The sequence below is a fragment of the Somniosus microcephalus genome, chromosome 7 (assembly GCF_052327205.1).
Source record: "Somniosus microcephalus isolate GS21.2 chromosome 7, FLI_Smic_1.0, whole genome shotgun sequence".
Lineage (NCBI taxonomy): Eukaryota > Metazoa > Chordata > Chondrichthyes > Squaliformes > Somniosidae > Somniosus > Somniosus microcephalus.
The window spans coordinates 30,590,847-30,606,844 of NC_140993.1; the positions used below are offsets into that span (position 1 = coordinate 30,590,847).

The 15,998-nt window shown below is 40.8% G+C and overlaps 1 protein-coding gene across 1 annotated transcript in view; it reads right to left on the reverse strand.

Annotated features, from left to right (window-relative positions):
• Nucleotides 1-891: 891 nt before the first annotated feature.
• Nucleotides 892-15,998, reverse strand: part of LOC147114586 (putative aminopeptidase NPEPL1) — a 41,241-nt gene continuing 26,134 nt past the window's right edge. The window contains exons 10-12 of the mRNA XM_085992354.1: nucleotides 11,306-11,482; nucleotides 8,354-8,464; nucleotides 892-3,111 (exon numbers count right to left, since the gene is read on the reverse strand). Of these exons, the coding sequence (XP_085848480.1) occupies nucleotides 2,950-3,111; nucleotides 8,354-8,464; nucleotides 11,306-11,482 (450 nt within the window). The 3' untranslated portion in view covers nucleotides 892-2,949. The remainder of the gene's footprint in view (nucleotides 3,112-8,353; nucleotides 8,465-11,305; nucleotides 11,483-15,998) is intronic.

Genomic DNA, 15,998 nt, shown 5'->3' on the forward strand with positions numbered 1-15,998 from the left:
GATCCTGAATATGAAAATGAGGCCGGGCAGTTAAAATCGCTCTGGGCCACGGGCATGCTAGTTTGTCACTTGCTCGGCCCCCCCACACACACGATTCCCACACTGAAAATCATGGCCATTATCTTCAGAAGTAGGCCAAGTGGCTAAGGACTCAATACAAGTGACATATACACATGGGGATGTAAATGTGGTAATAGGATTCCATACCTGGCTTTTAGGATTTTATTTTAACCACTCACTATGCATTTTAGGTAGAAGTACGTGAACAGCTTATTCCCAAAGCTCTTAAAGCCCACCCTGCTGTCTGCAGCACAGTAAATTGTCGTAACAAAATGACATCAACAGGTAGTTTTGTGTTGAACTGGGGCAAGTATGTCAAGAAAAAAGAACTAATGACTGAACTCATGTTGAGTTAACTTGTTAAATAGTATTCATCATGGACATTGGCAGTCTACTTCAAATATGGACTCCAATGGAAAATTCAAACAGGAGTGGATAAATTCCTGATTCAACAAGGGATGAATAGATACAGGCTAGACACCGAAACAGAAATCAGATGAAAGCGTTTGGAGTGGATCGGACAGCAAGCAAGTGAAAAAGGCTGAATGACCCAGTGTTCCTCGACACCACTGTGCATCTGGTCTATAAGCCAACTCTTTGAACAGATCAAGATGTTTAACACACTTGTAATCATCAACATGGTTCTCTAGCATATTTTGCAACTTCTTTTACTAGGAATGAATCAGTGCGGCTCAGACTTGTTTTGTGAATGAAATTTTCCAAAATGGAGAGAAAAGCCAAGACCAGGAAATGCATAGGTAGCAAGATCACCACTGGCTTACAATAATGACTGCAATGGCAGGTTCATTAAACAGACAAGAGAATCTTGAAAAGTGTCAAATTGTTTTATGTACATCATTTCAAATGCATAAAAATATACAAAAATTACTTTATATTTGGGCAAGACAAATCTTCACATAAATTGCTTTATAAGTATTTGGGAGGTAGAGCCAAGGCTATTCATTATACAAGTTTGATAAACTCATTACAACTTTTAGCTACTCTAGAGTTAACATAATCAGACATGGTTAATTTTCTAAATTTAAATAGAGCAGCTCTCAATCACTCAATTTTCAAAAATGCATTTCATTTTTTTTGTGTTTGCGACGGGGAGAAAAAGAGAGTTTGAGTCACCTTGTAAGCAATGGACGTGACCTCAAAACAGTTCATCTCAACTTTTATGGACTCCACAGTGTAAATGAGGCTAGCAGTAATTTCTAAAGTACATACATTTCATAAAAAACCTGATCTTAGTCCAGAATAATTTAACCCCCATCCCTGTAGGTCTCCATGCAAGAAATGGTTGGATTAAAGCCACTGCAACCTTTAGCAAAGCTCAGACCTGGGTTTTCAGTTCAATAAATGCTCAGATTTGTTATTTTAAAAATCCCATGGTCTTGCAGCTATAGTATACACACAAACGGGTCTATGTTTTCGTAAAAGAATGCATATTTAAGGCATTAAGTCAAGTCCGTTTGTGTTAAAGCTTGGTGAGGCTGATAAGACATGTGGCATTTCTTAAAAGGGAAGGCAAGTCTGGGCAGAAGTAATTTTTAAAAAGGAAGTCAAGTGTAAGGGGAGTACTTTTAGTACAAAAAGAGAATACGTCGGCCAGAATTTGCTGACATTTTTGTAAATATGTCAATCTCATTGCTCACATGGAGAGCCTCGAGTTGGGCATCTCTCCCTGCTCCGCTGCTCTCCAGTCACTTCCTCAATAGGGATCGCCCCTATGCTGATAGATAGGAAATAGCAAAGCCACAGCTTCAGACTGGCCTGAGAATTATCCTGTATACACAGGGCCCCAGGATACCATGCATTTAGATTAATACTTTGCATCCCTAGGGAGTCTCATCATTTCTTGGGACTCCCAAAGCTCTCAAATGCAGCTCACACGGGTCTGAGGTCTCAGCCCCCATTGTTTTCTACGGAGCAGCTCCTGGGCACAAGGGGACACACTCATTTGGCAAAACTACCACAGTGGCCTAGAAGGCACAGCTGCTCAATCGGAGAGTCTTCAATAAAATAATTTGAATATTTTTAAAAAACTAAAAGAAAATTCTGCTGACTATATATTATTATTTTATATGAAATGTACTCCTCTAGACTTCACAAATGCTTGAAGTATCGCGGAAGTAGAATGCCAGCACTGCAACCTTGTCTAAATACCTGAGTAGTTGCCAAATGAAGACATTTCCCCCCAGGAGTGGGGAAAAACAATTCGAGGATTCAGAGACAGTGAATTTAGCTTTTAATATAGCCCATTCATTTACTCCATGGACGCTAGGATCGCCCTGTCACCCAGTAGCCTTCTCATTGCAAAAGAGGGAGAAAACTGAACACCAGCTCTGGTAGCATCCCACAGCAGGGCAGGCCTTGAATGGAGTGTCACACACAAAGGAGCAGGGCTGCTGAGGGCTACTGGTGAAGGTGGAGTGATTCGCAGCCAGTTTATAGGCCAAATTATGAATAGCACTTCTGTATAACCCAACCTGCAAGTTAGGCACTGATAACATGATCAAGGACTTTTTGTCAGTGTATAGCAACTTAAATCAAGAGACTGAAAATAAAACTTGCAAATATCCTAGGAGGTGCTTAAAGAACTATTGTTTAAGTTGTGCAAAAAGCTGTACTCTCCTTCTGCAAGTAGATAAATCACAAGTTACAGTAATAAAGCCAAAGTGACATAGATTCCTACTGGGTCATCTGAAATTTAAACTTGGAATGCGACCTAATTTAGATATACAAATGGCAGTGTCCGGCAAATTGCCAACATCAAGGATACAGTTGTGAGAATAGCTGCTGTGTGAACCTAGATACTAACACGCAAGCATAATTGTCCACATCCAATTCCACACAACAAAGAATGAACACAACCTCAAGCGGAATTCATACCAGTCGTCTCTTTTTGGAGCAGTTTTCCATCGAGTCATCACCTTCTGCAGCAAAGTTAACGCCAACTGGTGAAATGAGGTTCAACAATGCATCATCGGTTGCACGACCAAACAATGCTAAAAGTAGTGCCACCCCATAGCCTGTAGCACGTGCTCCCTGATGGGGAAAAAAGCGCAAACGTTACTTTCTCTGCTCTTACACACACACTGTCCCATTTACAGAAAATGTAAAAATCAACTACACTGGAACTGAGATGAGGAGAAATTTCTTTACTCAAGAGTATTCTGAACCTTTGGAATTCCCTACCCCAGAGGGCTGTGGAGGCTCAGTCGTCGAGTATATACAAGGCTGAGATAGATAGATTTTTGGATTCTAGGGGAATCGAGGGATATTATGATCGGGTGGGAAAGGAGTTGAGGTCGAAGATCAGCCATGATCTTACTGAATGGCGGAGCAGGCTCGAGGGGCCGTATGGCCTACTCCTGTTCCTATTTCTTAAGTTCTTATGGAGGATTCTCTTTGGGAAGTTACCAAAAGATACATCCTAGAAAGAATCCATTGCATAGAGAGTCACAATTTCTTATTATTCCCTCTTCTTGAGCAAAAAAAATATAAACCTTTACAACAATCTATCAATAATCAAACTTCTTGTAAAAAAAAAATACAAGCTACAAATGGTTTAATGTTGTAAAACTGCAGAATAACCCGTGTTATTCAGGCACCTGGAGACTGAAGTAGTATTGCAGGTTTGAAATGACCACAACACTTAATTGTCAGTATATAGCACTCACAACTGAAAACGAATTCTCTTCCAAAAATCACTTCACCTTGCTGTTGCTCTTCTTGCCGTCAAAAGTGTAAAGCGAGTCAATACGCATTGGTCGCCATCTACCCTGCAGCCTAACACTCCACTCTGCTCCCCGATTAAACTATCCCAAATACTTTCAGGCACCCCGCCCCCCCACCCAGAGTTCTCCCCAGGTCCACCCCGAGTGCCACAGACCTACCTGTCTTCAGCGCCTCAGACCCATGTTGCTGTCCTAGGCCACCCATGCTTTACCAGACCCAGGCATCATTACATAAGAACATAAGACGTAGGAGCAGGAGTCGGTCATTTGGTCCCTCGAGCCTGCTCCGCCATTCAGTAAGATCATGGCTGATCTGATCTTGGCCTCAACTCCACTTCCCTGCCCGCTCCCCATAACCCTTGACTCCCTTACCTTTCAAAAATCTGTCTATCTCCACCTTAAATATATTCAATGACCCAGCCTCCACAGCTCTCTAGGGAAGAGAATTCCAAAGATTCACAACCCTCAGAGAAGAAATTCCTCCTCATTTCCAAATTAAAAGGGTGCCTCCTTATTCTGAAATTATGTCCCCTAGTTATAGATTCCCCCACGAGGAATCAAGCCCCTTCAGAATCTTATATGCTGCAATAAGATCCCCTCTCATTCTTCTAAACGCCAATGAGTATAGGTCCAACCTGCTCAACCTTTCTTCATAAGATAGCTCCTTCATCTCCGGAATCAACCTCGTGAACCTTCCCTGAACTGCCTCCAATGCAAGTACAGGAAACTTTGTGCTCTCCGGCACCGACGGGACCGAGCTGTTGCCGTTCCCTCAAAACTACCGGACACTCCAGCGCTAATGTTGAAAGATACGGAAGCTTTTGAGCTCCGTATCTGTCAACAAACCCTGTTGCTTAGCAACAGCTTCTAAACAGTCCAAGCGTCTCTGTAGCTTAGCAACAGCTTCAGCAGACCTTGACTGTTGAGGAAAAAAGCAACAAGAAGAAAAAAAAACCTAACGAAAACGGCTCCTGAATTTTGCCGGTGGCTCGAGCATTCCGGACAGTTAGCCTCCAGATGACACAAAGTTTCCTGTATATCCTTCTTTAAATAAAGAGACCAAATCTGTACGCAGTACTCCATGTGTGGTCTCACCAATTCCCTGTACAGTTGTAACAGGACTTCCCTACTTTTATATTCCATTCCCTTTGCAATAAAGGCCAACATTCCATTTGTCTTCCTAATTAAATGCTGTACCTGCATGCTAACTTTTTGTGATTCATGTACAAGGACCCCCAGATCCCTCTGTACCTCAGCATTTTGTAATCTCTCCCCATTTAAATAATAATTTGCTTTTTTATTTTCCTATCAAAGTGGATAACCTCGCATTTTCCCACATTAAACGCCATCTGCCAGATTTTTGCCCACTCACTTATCCTATCTATATCCCTTTGGAGATTCTTTGCGTCCTCCACACAACTTGCTTTCCCACCTATCTTTGTATCATCAGCAAATTTGGCTACATTACACTCGGTCCCTTCATCCAAGTCATTAATATAGATTGTAAATAGTTGTGGCCCCAGCACTGATCCCTGCGGCACCCCACTAGTTAGTTTGCCAAACTGAAAATGACCCATTTATCCCGACTCGGTTTTCTGTTAGTTAGCCAATCTTCTATCCATGCTAATATATTACCCCCAACCCCGTGAGCTCTTATCTTGCGTAGTAACCTTTTATGTAGCACCTTATCGAATGCCTTCTGGAAATCCAAATACACGACATCTACTGGTTCCCCTTTATCCACCTTGCTCGTTACATCCTCAAAGAACTCCAGCAAATTTGTCAAACATGATTTCCCTTTCATAAAACCATGCTGACTCTGCTTGACTATATCATGATTTTTCTAAATGTCCTGCTACCACTTCCTTAATGATAGAATCCAGCATTTTCCAAACGACAGATGTTAGGCTAACTGGTCTGTAGTTGCCTGCTTTCTGTCTCCCTCCTTTCTTAAATAGGGGCGCTACATTTGCCATTTTCCAGTCCGCTGGGACCTCTCCAGAATCCAGGGAACTATCTCTGCAGCCACCTCTTTTAAGATTCTAGGATGCAGGCCATCGGGTCCAGGGAACTTGTCCACCTTTAATCCCATTAGTTTGCCTAGTACTTTCTCTCTAGTGATAGTGATTGTTTTAAGTCGCCCCCCCCCCACCCCAATAGCCCTTTGATTATCCATTTTTGGGATGTTTTTAGTGTCTTCTACCGTGAAGACCGATACAAAATATTTGTTCAAAGTCTCTGCCATTTCCCGGTTTCCCATTATTAATTCCCTAGACTCATCCTCTAGGGGACCAGTGTTTACTTTAGCTACTCCCTTTTTATATACCCGTAGAAGCTCTTACTGTCTGTTTTTATATTTCTTAGAGTATATACGGGATGGTTTTTTAGTCATCCTTTGCTGGTTTTTAAAAATTTCCCAATCCTCTGGCCTTTCACTATTCTTTGCAACATTGTATGCTTTTGTTTTCAATTTGATACCATCCTTTACTTCCATAGTTAGCCACGGATGGTTCATCCTTCTCTTAGAGTCTTTCTTTCTCACTGGAATATATCTTTGCTGAGAGTTATGAAATAGCTCCTTAAATGCTTACCACTGCTTTTCTACAATCTTATCCTGTAATATATTTTCCCAGTCCACCTTAACCAAGTCTTCCTTCATACCTTTGTAATGACCTTTGTCCAAGTTCAGGACACTAGTTTTAGAGACCTAGCTTCCTCACCTCAAACTGAATTTGAAATTCTACCATGCTATGATCACTCTTCCCAAGAGGATCCTTCACTTCGAGATCATTAATTAATCCAGCCTCGTTACACATTACCAGATCTAAAATAGTCTTCTCCCTGGTTGGTTCCACAACATATTGTTCCAAGAAACTATCCCGTATATACTCTAAGAACTCTTCCTTAAGTGTACCTTTGCCAATTTGCTTTGTCCAATCAATAAGATTAAAATCAAAAACATAGTAATGAATAATCAGCATGGATTTCAAAATGGAAAGTCTTGCTTGACCAACCTCATTGAATTTTTTGAAGAGGTAACAGAGAGAGTAGACAATGGTAATGCAGATGTAATTTATCTAGATTTTCAAAAGGCCTTCGATAAGGTACCCCATAATAGACTGATGAACAAGGTCAGAGAATGCAGTCAGGGGACAAGTAGCAGAATGGATAGCTAGCTGGCTTCAAGACAGAACACAGAGAGAGTAGGGGTAAAAGGTAGCTATTCACAGTGGCAGAAGGTGGGTAGTGGTGTTCCACAAGGATCAGTGCTGGGACCACTGCTGTTTACAATTTATATTAACGATTTAGACTTTGGAATCAAAAACACAATTTCTCAATTTGTGGATGATACCAAATTTTGGGGGGGGGGGGGGGGGGGGGGAGGAAAGAGATGGTCAATACTGAGGAGGACTGCAACAAATTACAGGAGGACCTTAATAAACTTGAAGAATGGGCATATCATTGGCAAATGAAGTTCAACACAAATAAATCTGAGGTATTACATTTTGGTAGGAAGAAGAGGGAGGTCATTATCACATGGAGGGTGCGAGTCTAGGTGGGGTAGAAGAACAAAGGGATCTCGGAGTACAAATACACAAATCACTAAAAGTTGCGCCACAGGTTAGCAAGGCCATAAAAAAGCAAACCAAGCACTAGGGTTTATTTCTAGAGGTATAGAATTGAAAAGTAGGGAAGTTATACAAAACCCGTATCGAACCTTGGTTAGACCACACTTGGAGTACTGTGTACAGTTCTGATTGCTATATTATAAAAAGGATATAGAGGCACTGGAGAGGGTGCAGAGAAGATTTACAAGGATGATACCAGAAATGCGAGGGTATACATATCAGGAAGAAATGAACAGACTGGGTCTCTTTTCTCTTGAAAAAAGGCTGAGGGTTGATCTAATAGAGGTCTTTAAAATTCTGAAAGGTTTTGCTAGAGTGGATAGAGAAAGAATGTTTCCACTTGTGGGGAAGAGCATAACTAGAGGCCATCAATATAAGATAGTCACCAAGAAATCCTATAGGAAATTCAGACGAAACTTCTTTACCCAGAGTGGTGAGAATGTGGAACTTGCTACCACAGGGAGTGGTTGAAGCAAAAAGTATGGATGCATTGAAGGGGAGGCTGGACAAGCATATGAGGGAGAAGGGAATAGAGGGTTATGCTGATAGATTTAGATGAGGAAAGATGGGAGGAGGCTAGAGTGGAGCATAAACCCCAGCATGGACTGGTTGGGCCGAATGGCCTGTTTCTGTGCCGTATATTTTACGTAATCCTATGCAAACAAATTTAACTGTGAACACCACCATGGAAGAACTAATTGTATAAACATCTGCTGCTATAAACTAATCAAATTAAATTAATGAAATAGAATTTTGGCCAGTCACCTGCTGCATTTGGATATAGATTAAACAAATTGGTTTACAATGCTAGTAATAGGCATTCTGAGGTAAAGGAATACAAATGTAACTGAATGCAGCTATAATTCATAACATGCAACTACTGTATAGAGATAATACCCTATTACAGAAAAGCTTACTTACAGTGTGAACTGGGGAAGCCATGTCAATATGTACCCACACTCCTGGCCAATCAAAGCCAATATGAGCTTCAATAAACAAGCCTGCACATGAACTCATAGCATTAGCTCGATCCTACAATGAAACGACAGTATTAAATTGGGGTTAGCCCATTCAGCTGGTTTCTTTCAACAATTATACAGTTTTCTTGTAAACAAGCATTTTCTTGCAAACTCTGAATGTTCACATATTTAACATTTGTGAATAAAATGCACATTAAGATAAACTAGTTCACAGATAGAATGCTGCAGTGATTGCCACAATTTTTTAGTTCATTTTTCAACAGAATTTTTTTCATATTGTCTGTTTCCCAATGGTATATGATGTCTACTTCCTCAATCATTTCCTTGACGATTCTAAGGTTCAGCCCAGATCAGGTAAGGGTATGGTAGTATAGTGGTTATGGTAATTGTGATCATTTAACAGCAGGAAAAAATCATCATCAAAGCTTCCCAGTTTCCATAAAAACCCAACTTGCTCACTAATATCCTTGTGGGACTAGAGTCTGGCCTGGCCTAGTCTATAGGTCAGTCCGACAATATGTAATTGACTCTTAATTCCCTTTGAAGTGGCGCCACTCAACTGCAGGACAATCACTACAAAATAGGATCATAAGAGAAATACTGGATGGATTTATTGGCAACAACCAGGAATGAAATCTTTATAAGAGTGCCTTTCTTTTTATATTTGTTCTTGGGATGTGGATGACTCTAGCCAGGCTGCATTTATTGCCCATCCCTGGTTGCCATGAGAAAGTGGTGGTGGGCATTCTCTTTCAACTGAAGTCTTTTGTGCTGATGGTGCTCTCACTATAGTGAGAAGTCAAAATATCTTACATTTTAACATGGATATAACTGAAGCCATCCTATTCAGCTCTCACCAGCATGCTCTGGTGCCAACTTTATCAAGGGCAGCATGATGAACTAATGACCTTTTCTCACATTCTTAACCTTTTTGACGGGTTACTTGCATAACGTGCCATTCTTTTTGACCATTGCTTTCTACCCACATCCATCATCAATACTGCCTTCTCTTATTGAACATTGTCAGTTCATACTGCATTCATTGTTTTCCCCAATGCTGAACAATCATCTGAGCATTAATCACATCAAGGATTGATTTTTCAAATGCCCTTTTCACTGGACTCCTTGCTTCCACCCTTCACAAAATCCAGAATGTGTGCCTTGAGAACTCTCCTGTACAGATTCCCATGCATCGAGCAACCCTACCCATACCCAGCTTCACTAGCTCTCGCTGCTCAAAAGATCCATTTCCAGGATCCTCAACCTCATATTCAAATCTCCCAATATCCTAACCACACACGATTTGGGTAATCTTCTCAAGCTGTGCGCGCTAGTCCAGCCACTCCATTCCTTTGACTGGATTACTGTTTGCCCTCCACTCTAGCATAGAGGCTAATCCTTCAGAAATGATGACCCTGCCCTATAGAACCCATTTCGCCACTGTATTTCATCTTCAAACACTTCCTAAAACCTTCAGTCTCCCCTCCTAAACCCCTTTACTTTCTGCTCAGCGTCCACCTTTCTTCTGTCAGTTGGTTGCAAAAGTTTTAACCAAAATGAGTCTGGTCAGTTTCAGACCAGTTCCTAGCAGTCGTGGATCTGCAGCATAAAGGTGACCCTAACTGGCAATCTCATTCAGTAATACCAAAAGGACGGAGGGCAAGGGACGTGGGAATGTCACAATGGTGTAGTATGGGATGCTGGTCAGAAGTTAGTACTAAAGAACATTGTTGGGACAGATTAGGCGGACCTTTCATCTGCATAAAGCCCACTGAGAGCTTGAAGCAAATATTGGGCACTCAGAATGGAAGAGGTTCAATTTCCCAGTTCGGACATGCCTCACCGTGACAAAAGAAGTTGTTTTTAAACCTTCACTTGTTACAAACATTAATGGCCCAGAACTTCGGGTCCCCACGGGTGAGTACGCACGGGGTACTCACCCGTAGGCCCAATGGAAGTGCCGGTTTCCTGCATGAACTTCCGTTCCCCTGAAAGAAGGGGTTAAGAGGTCGAACGCATGCGCAGGAGCGGCTGCGCGTGCGCATCGAACTTACGTTTTTTTTCCAGGTTTCTCCAGGAAGGTAAGTCTCCAGAAGTTAGACATGTAAAAAGCAGTCGCAAGGCCTGCTTTTTACAAGGTAAGTGGTGAATTAATTAAAATTAAAACATTTTTGCCACAGGTTTATTATTTTTAAATACTTTAAAGAAAGGTAAGTTCATTTTTAGCCCCGTTAGAAAATAAAATTATTTTTCAAAAATTTAAATTATTGTTTAAAATAGTTATTTTATGTAATTTATAGTTTAGTTAAAAAATGTGATTTAAAAAAAAAAATTATTTGAAAATTTAGTGACGTTTTGGGGCTCATAGTATTTATAAGTTTGACAGCCCTTCCTGTCAAACTTATGAATGAAGCATTCCCTGCTCCAATTGGCTCTCCATGGCCCACGTGATCCCAGGGGACGCATCGAACTAACTGCGCCCCTGGGATATGCAAGCACTGCGCGCCGACAGTTGGAGGAGGCCCAGGATCGGAATCCCATGCGGGCCCACAGCTCAACGGTCGGCGCGCTAGGCAAGTGCAGGTCGGGGGCTTGCACCCACGGGAAGCCCCCGACCCGAATTTTTGGGCCAATAACTTGTAAATTGGATAACAGCTGTTAAGTTTATTGGGCATAGTAAAGGTTGAGGAAAGGTGAGGACTAGATTGACCATTTAGTTTTTCTGTTACATTTTACATTACTAACTTCGACTTGGCAAATCAATGAAGTAACAATTTCTCTGCTAGGGCATCTACATCTCAAAGAGAAGCCACACAAACCTAAAATGGACAAAACAATCATCCCAACCAGAGGTGGGCACTTGGTTAGATTTGTTAGTCCATTATTAACTTACAGCCACAAAATTTTTCATGTCTGCCACAGCAGAAGTAAATTCGCTGAAATGTAGTTCAGGACAGTAGACCATTGGCTGCACAAGATCTCCACTGCTCTGCCCAGCTTTTACACAGGCCTGTTCCCACTCTTCACTATTGGTAAGCAATCCGGCATGGTATTTCCCAGTAGCAATACCCTAGTTAAAAAAGAAAAATCATACAAGATTATGTCACTCAACTATAACATATTATGTGGGAGCCAATTCAGTAATCAGATACTATGATAAAAACTTAGGTAATTACCTATGGCCATACAGGAGCCAAGATCTGAAAGTAGGACAAGTTGGATTGGTGAAAAGCAATTATTTGTACACCAGCTACATAAATTGCTTGCATCCAAAAAGGACAAGACTGGGAGCCACTACATTGTGACAGCGGACTGGTAGGAGAGCTCCTATTTAGAATCCTCTAAATGCTAAGTGAAGGCTGATGGAAGTGCTTAAAATTATTACTCTTGGGTTGTGAAATAAAGAATAGATTTGCCTTCCAAAGCTAGGCTTTATTAACTTTAAAATCAGCAGCATATCTTTCCACATCCAGTCCCAACTAAGCTAGAAAAAGACTGAATTTAAGGTAGCCACAACACATCATGTGATCATCAACTACCAATGAGATTACAACACATATCCCAAGGCAGTTAACAAACAACGAATCACAATACTTTTACTAATCAAGGAATAATCACCACATTCACCCCTCCTTTTAAAATATACTCCAACCTAATAACTTTTACAATTTACAATTAATTATTTACAACTAAACTATGCACGAGAATAAAATTATTTACATAACACAATACTAAATGAACAACAAATAATAACATTACACATAAGTATTAAGTATCTCTCAACTAAAACAATATACTATAATATTTCAACAATTTTTAAAACATTACTATCAATTTAAAAGTCCATTTTCAATCGGTCGACCGGATATCTTGTTCGTGTCGACCTTCTTAACCTTGGTGAAATTCCTTGCCCTCCCACGCCAGAAGGCACAGAAGTATCTTCAACAGGAAGGCTATCCATATCCCGATTCGCAACGGTTTCCGGATTAGAAATCCCATAAGATGAACTAGGACGGTCATAAACATCTATCAAAGGCTGACTAATGGAAGTATGATTATCTGCAATCGGATTGGAAATATTCGTAGTATCTGTAACAGCATCCACATTATCCGAATCATGACCATTATTAATATTCTCAGAAGAGGGCTGGCCCCCACAAGGAGCCAAGTCTTTAATTGAAACAGTACTTTCTTTCCCATCTTGGAATCGAATATGAGCATATTGGGAATTTGCCTCCAACAGCTCCACCTCCTCCACCAAGGGGTCATATTTTGACAATCTAACATGACGTCGAAGCAACACAGGTCCCTGCATAGTAAGCCATGAAGGTACCGAATATCCCGTAGTAGATCTCCGTGGATAGTTAAAGAGCCTTTCATGGGGGGTCACATTAGTAGCCGTTGAAAGCAATGATCTAATGGAATGCAGGGCATCAGGCAGCACCATTTCCCACTGTGTATTCTTAAGGTTCCGGGATGTCAACGCCAACATAACTGCCTTCCAGATCACCCCATTGTATCGTTCACACTGTCCATTACCCTGGGGATTATACGGGGTAGTTCTACTAGTAGAAATTCCCCGACTCTGAAGGTATTCCTTCAACTGGGAAGACATAAAAGAACTTCCCTGATCCGAATGGATATACGCAGGCATCCCAAAGATGACAAAAAGTTGAGTCAAACATTTAATAACTGTAGCAGCTGATACATCTGCACAAGGAAAAGCAAAAGGGAACCTTGAAAACTCGTCCACAACAGTAAATATATATCGGTTTTGAGTAGTTGAAGGAAGAGGTCCCTTAAAATCAACACTCAAACGTTCAAAAGGAGAAGTAGCCTTTATAAGATGAGCTCGTTGAGGCTTAAAGAAATTCAGTTTACACCGAGCACAGATAGAACATGATGAAGTCATCCGCTTGACGTCTTCAACTGAAAAAGGCAAGTTCTTACTGCGTACAAAGTGTATCATCCTCGTAACCCCAGGATGACATAAAGCATTGTGAAGATTAATAAGCGTATCTCCGTGAATCACAGAGCAATAAGCCCTCGACAGTGCATCAGCAGCAACATTATCCTTCCCCGGACGATAAACTATGTCAAAATGGTAACATGCCAACTCAATCCTCCATCTCATTATTTTATCATTTTTAATCTTTTCAAAATGTTTAACATCAAACATAAAGGACACAGATTTTTGATCAGTTACCAACGTGAAATGTCGCCCCGATAAATAATGCCTCCATTTACGCAATGCTTCTACTATTGCGTATGCCTCTTTTTCTATTGAGGAATGTCTTTTTTCACTATTATTCAAAGTACGTGAGAAAAAGGCCACAGGTCTTCCATTTTGGTTCAAAGTAGCCCCAATTGCAAAATCCGAAGCATCCGTCTCAATCACAAAGGGAACCTGCTCATCAATGGAATGCACAACTGCTCCTAAAATATCCTTTTTAAAATTCTCAAAACATGTCCTGGCCTCCCATGATAGAGGATATGTCGTAACCCGAATAAGAGGCCGGATCTTCTGTGAAAAATTTGCAATCCAATTAGAATAATAAGAAAACAGTCCAACAACTCGTTGCAGAGCCTTAGAATTAGTAGGACAAGGTAAATCGATCAATGGTCGCAGACGCTCTGGATCTGGTTTAATCTTATTTCCCGAAATAATATACCCCAGTAGATTTACCTCAGTAGTCAAAAAGATACATTTCTCTTTGTTAAAAGTTAAACCAACTTTTTCCGCAGCTTGAAGGAATCTTTTAAAATTAGAATCATGCTCCACCCTTGATTTGCCACACACTGTGATGTCATCTAAGTATGAAAAGGTGTCAGAGAGGGAGTTATCACTTATAAAAGCATCCATTGCCCGTTGAAAACAAGCAACACCATTAGTAACACCAAATGGTATTCGGCAAAACTGATACAGCTTTCCACCAGCCTCAAAGGCCGTATATGGTTGATCCTTCTTAACAATAGGAATCTGATGATAAGCACTCTTTAAATCAATAGTGCTAAAAACTTTATACTGAGATACTTTATTGATAAGCTCATCAATCTTAGGCAAAGGGTACGCGTCTAATTGAGTATACCTATTAATAGTTTGGGAATAGTCTATCACCATTCGTTTCTTGTGTCTCTCATTAGTCGTGACAACTACCTGTGCTCGCCAAGGCGAACAACTAGGTTCAATGATTCCTTCCAATAAGAGACGTTGAACTTCAGAATTAATAAATTCTCTATCCTGACTACTATATCTTCTTGACTTGGTAGCAATTGGCTTACAATCCGACATCAAATTGGAAAAAAGTGATAATGGAGGAATAGATAAAGAGGTTAATCCACAAATAGATAAAGGTGGCTTAGTCCCTCCAAATGAAAGACTAAGAGACTCGTGTAACTGAAGCACATCATGTCCAATCAAAATATCCGCACAGAGATTAGGCAAAACAGATAGGCGTATATCAGTATACGTATTACCTAGAAGAACCATTTTCACAAAGCAACAACCAGCTATGTGTGAAGTAAGGGTCGTCTGAGCCATACACACCTGATACGTAACAGGCGAAATTTTCAAATGCTTCTCCTTCGCAAACTGAAGACTTATAAAACTCTCAGTACTGCCCGTATCTATAAGGGCCTTCACTTCCAACCCATTAACTTGAGCCGTAACTAAAGCTTTGTTTAGGCCATGAGCAAATGCAGCAGAAATTGATGCAATAAACGCCCTATCTAAAGGCTGAATAGTCACAGAAGAGGTAGTGGAGGAAGACCCTCCCACACCAGGAGAAGGGAAGGTAATTGAACCTGATGATTTGCACACAAGTGCATAATGACCTCTCTTGCCGCATTTACTACACACAGCCTCCCGAGCAGGACACTTCAGACGAGGGTGCCGGATATTCCCACAAAAATAACACTTCTGAATCCTAGAGGCAACGGCCGCCGAAGTAGAAACTGTTTCAAAATCTAGTAAACCACTCCCATTAAGTCCACATAATTCCTTTTCATCCGAAACTGCCGAAACCATAGTCGCAGGCCGATTAAAAAGAGCATAAGAATCCGAACTTCTCTGAGCCACATCCAATGTAGAAGCTTGCTCAAAGGCACTTTTAAGATCCAGTCTTATTTTCTAACAACCGCTGACGAATTGATCTAGACAGTAATCCATTAATAAAAGCATCCCGTACCGATTCGTCCTTATATTCTTCAGCCGTCACAGCCTTATAATTACAGTCAACACTAAGGCACCGAAGTGCTTGTAAATAAGTATCCAAAGATTCTCCCACCTGCTGCCTACGGGCAGATAGAAGATGACGTGCAAATACCTCATTCTTTGGTTTAACAAAAATCTTTTCCAATGTAGAAATAGCCTCTTCATAAGTTTTACAGTGCAAAATATATTTATATACATCCGGGTCAATGTAGTTGATCAGCATATTCAGCTTATTTAGAGCCTCTTGATCCAACACGCCCAAAAAGTTTTTAAATGTACAATACCAATGTTTACATTTATCATCCACTCCAGCAGAATTGGGGTCAGCCTTGAATCGTTCTGGTTGAAGATATCGCTCCATTCTAACACAAAG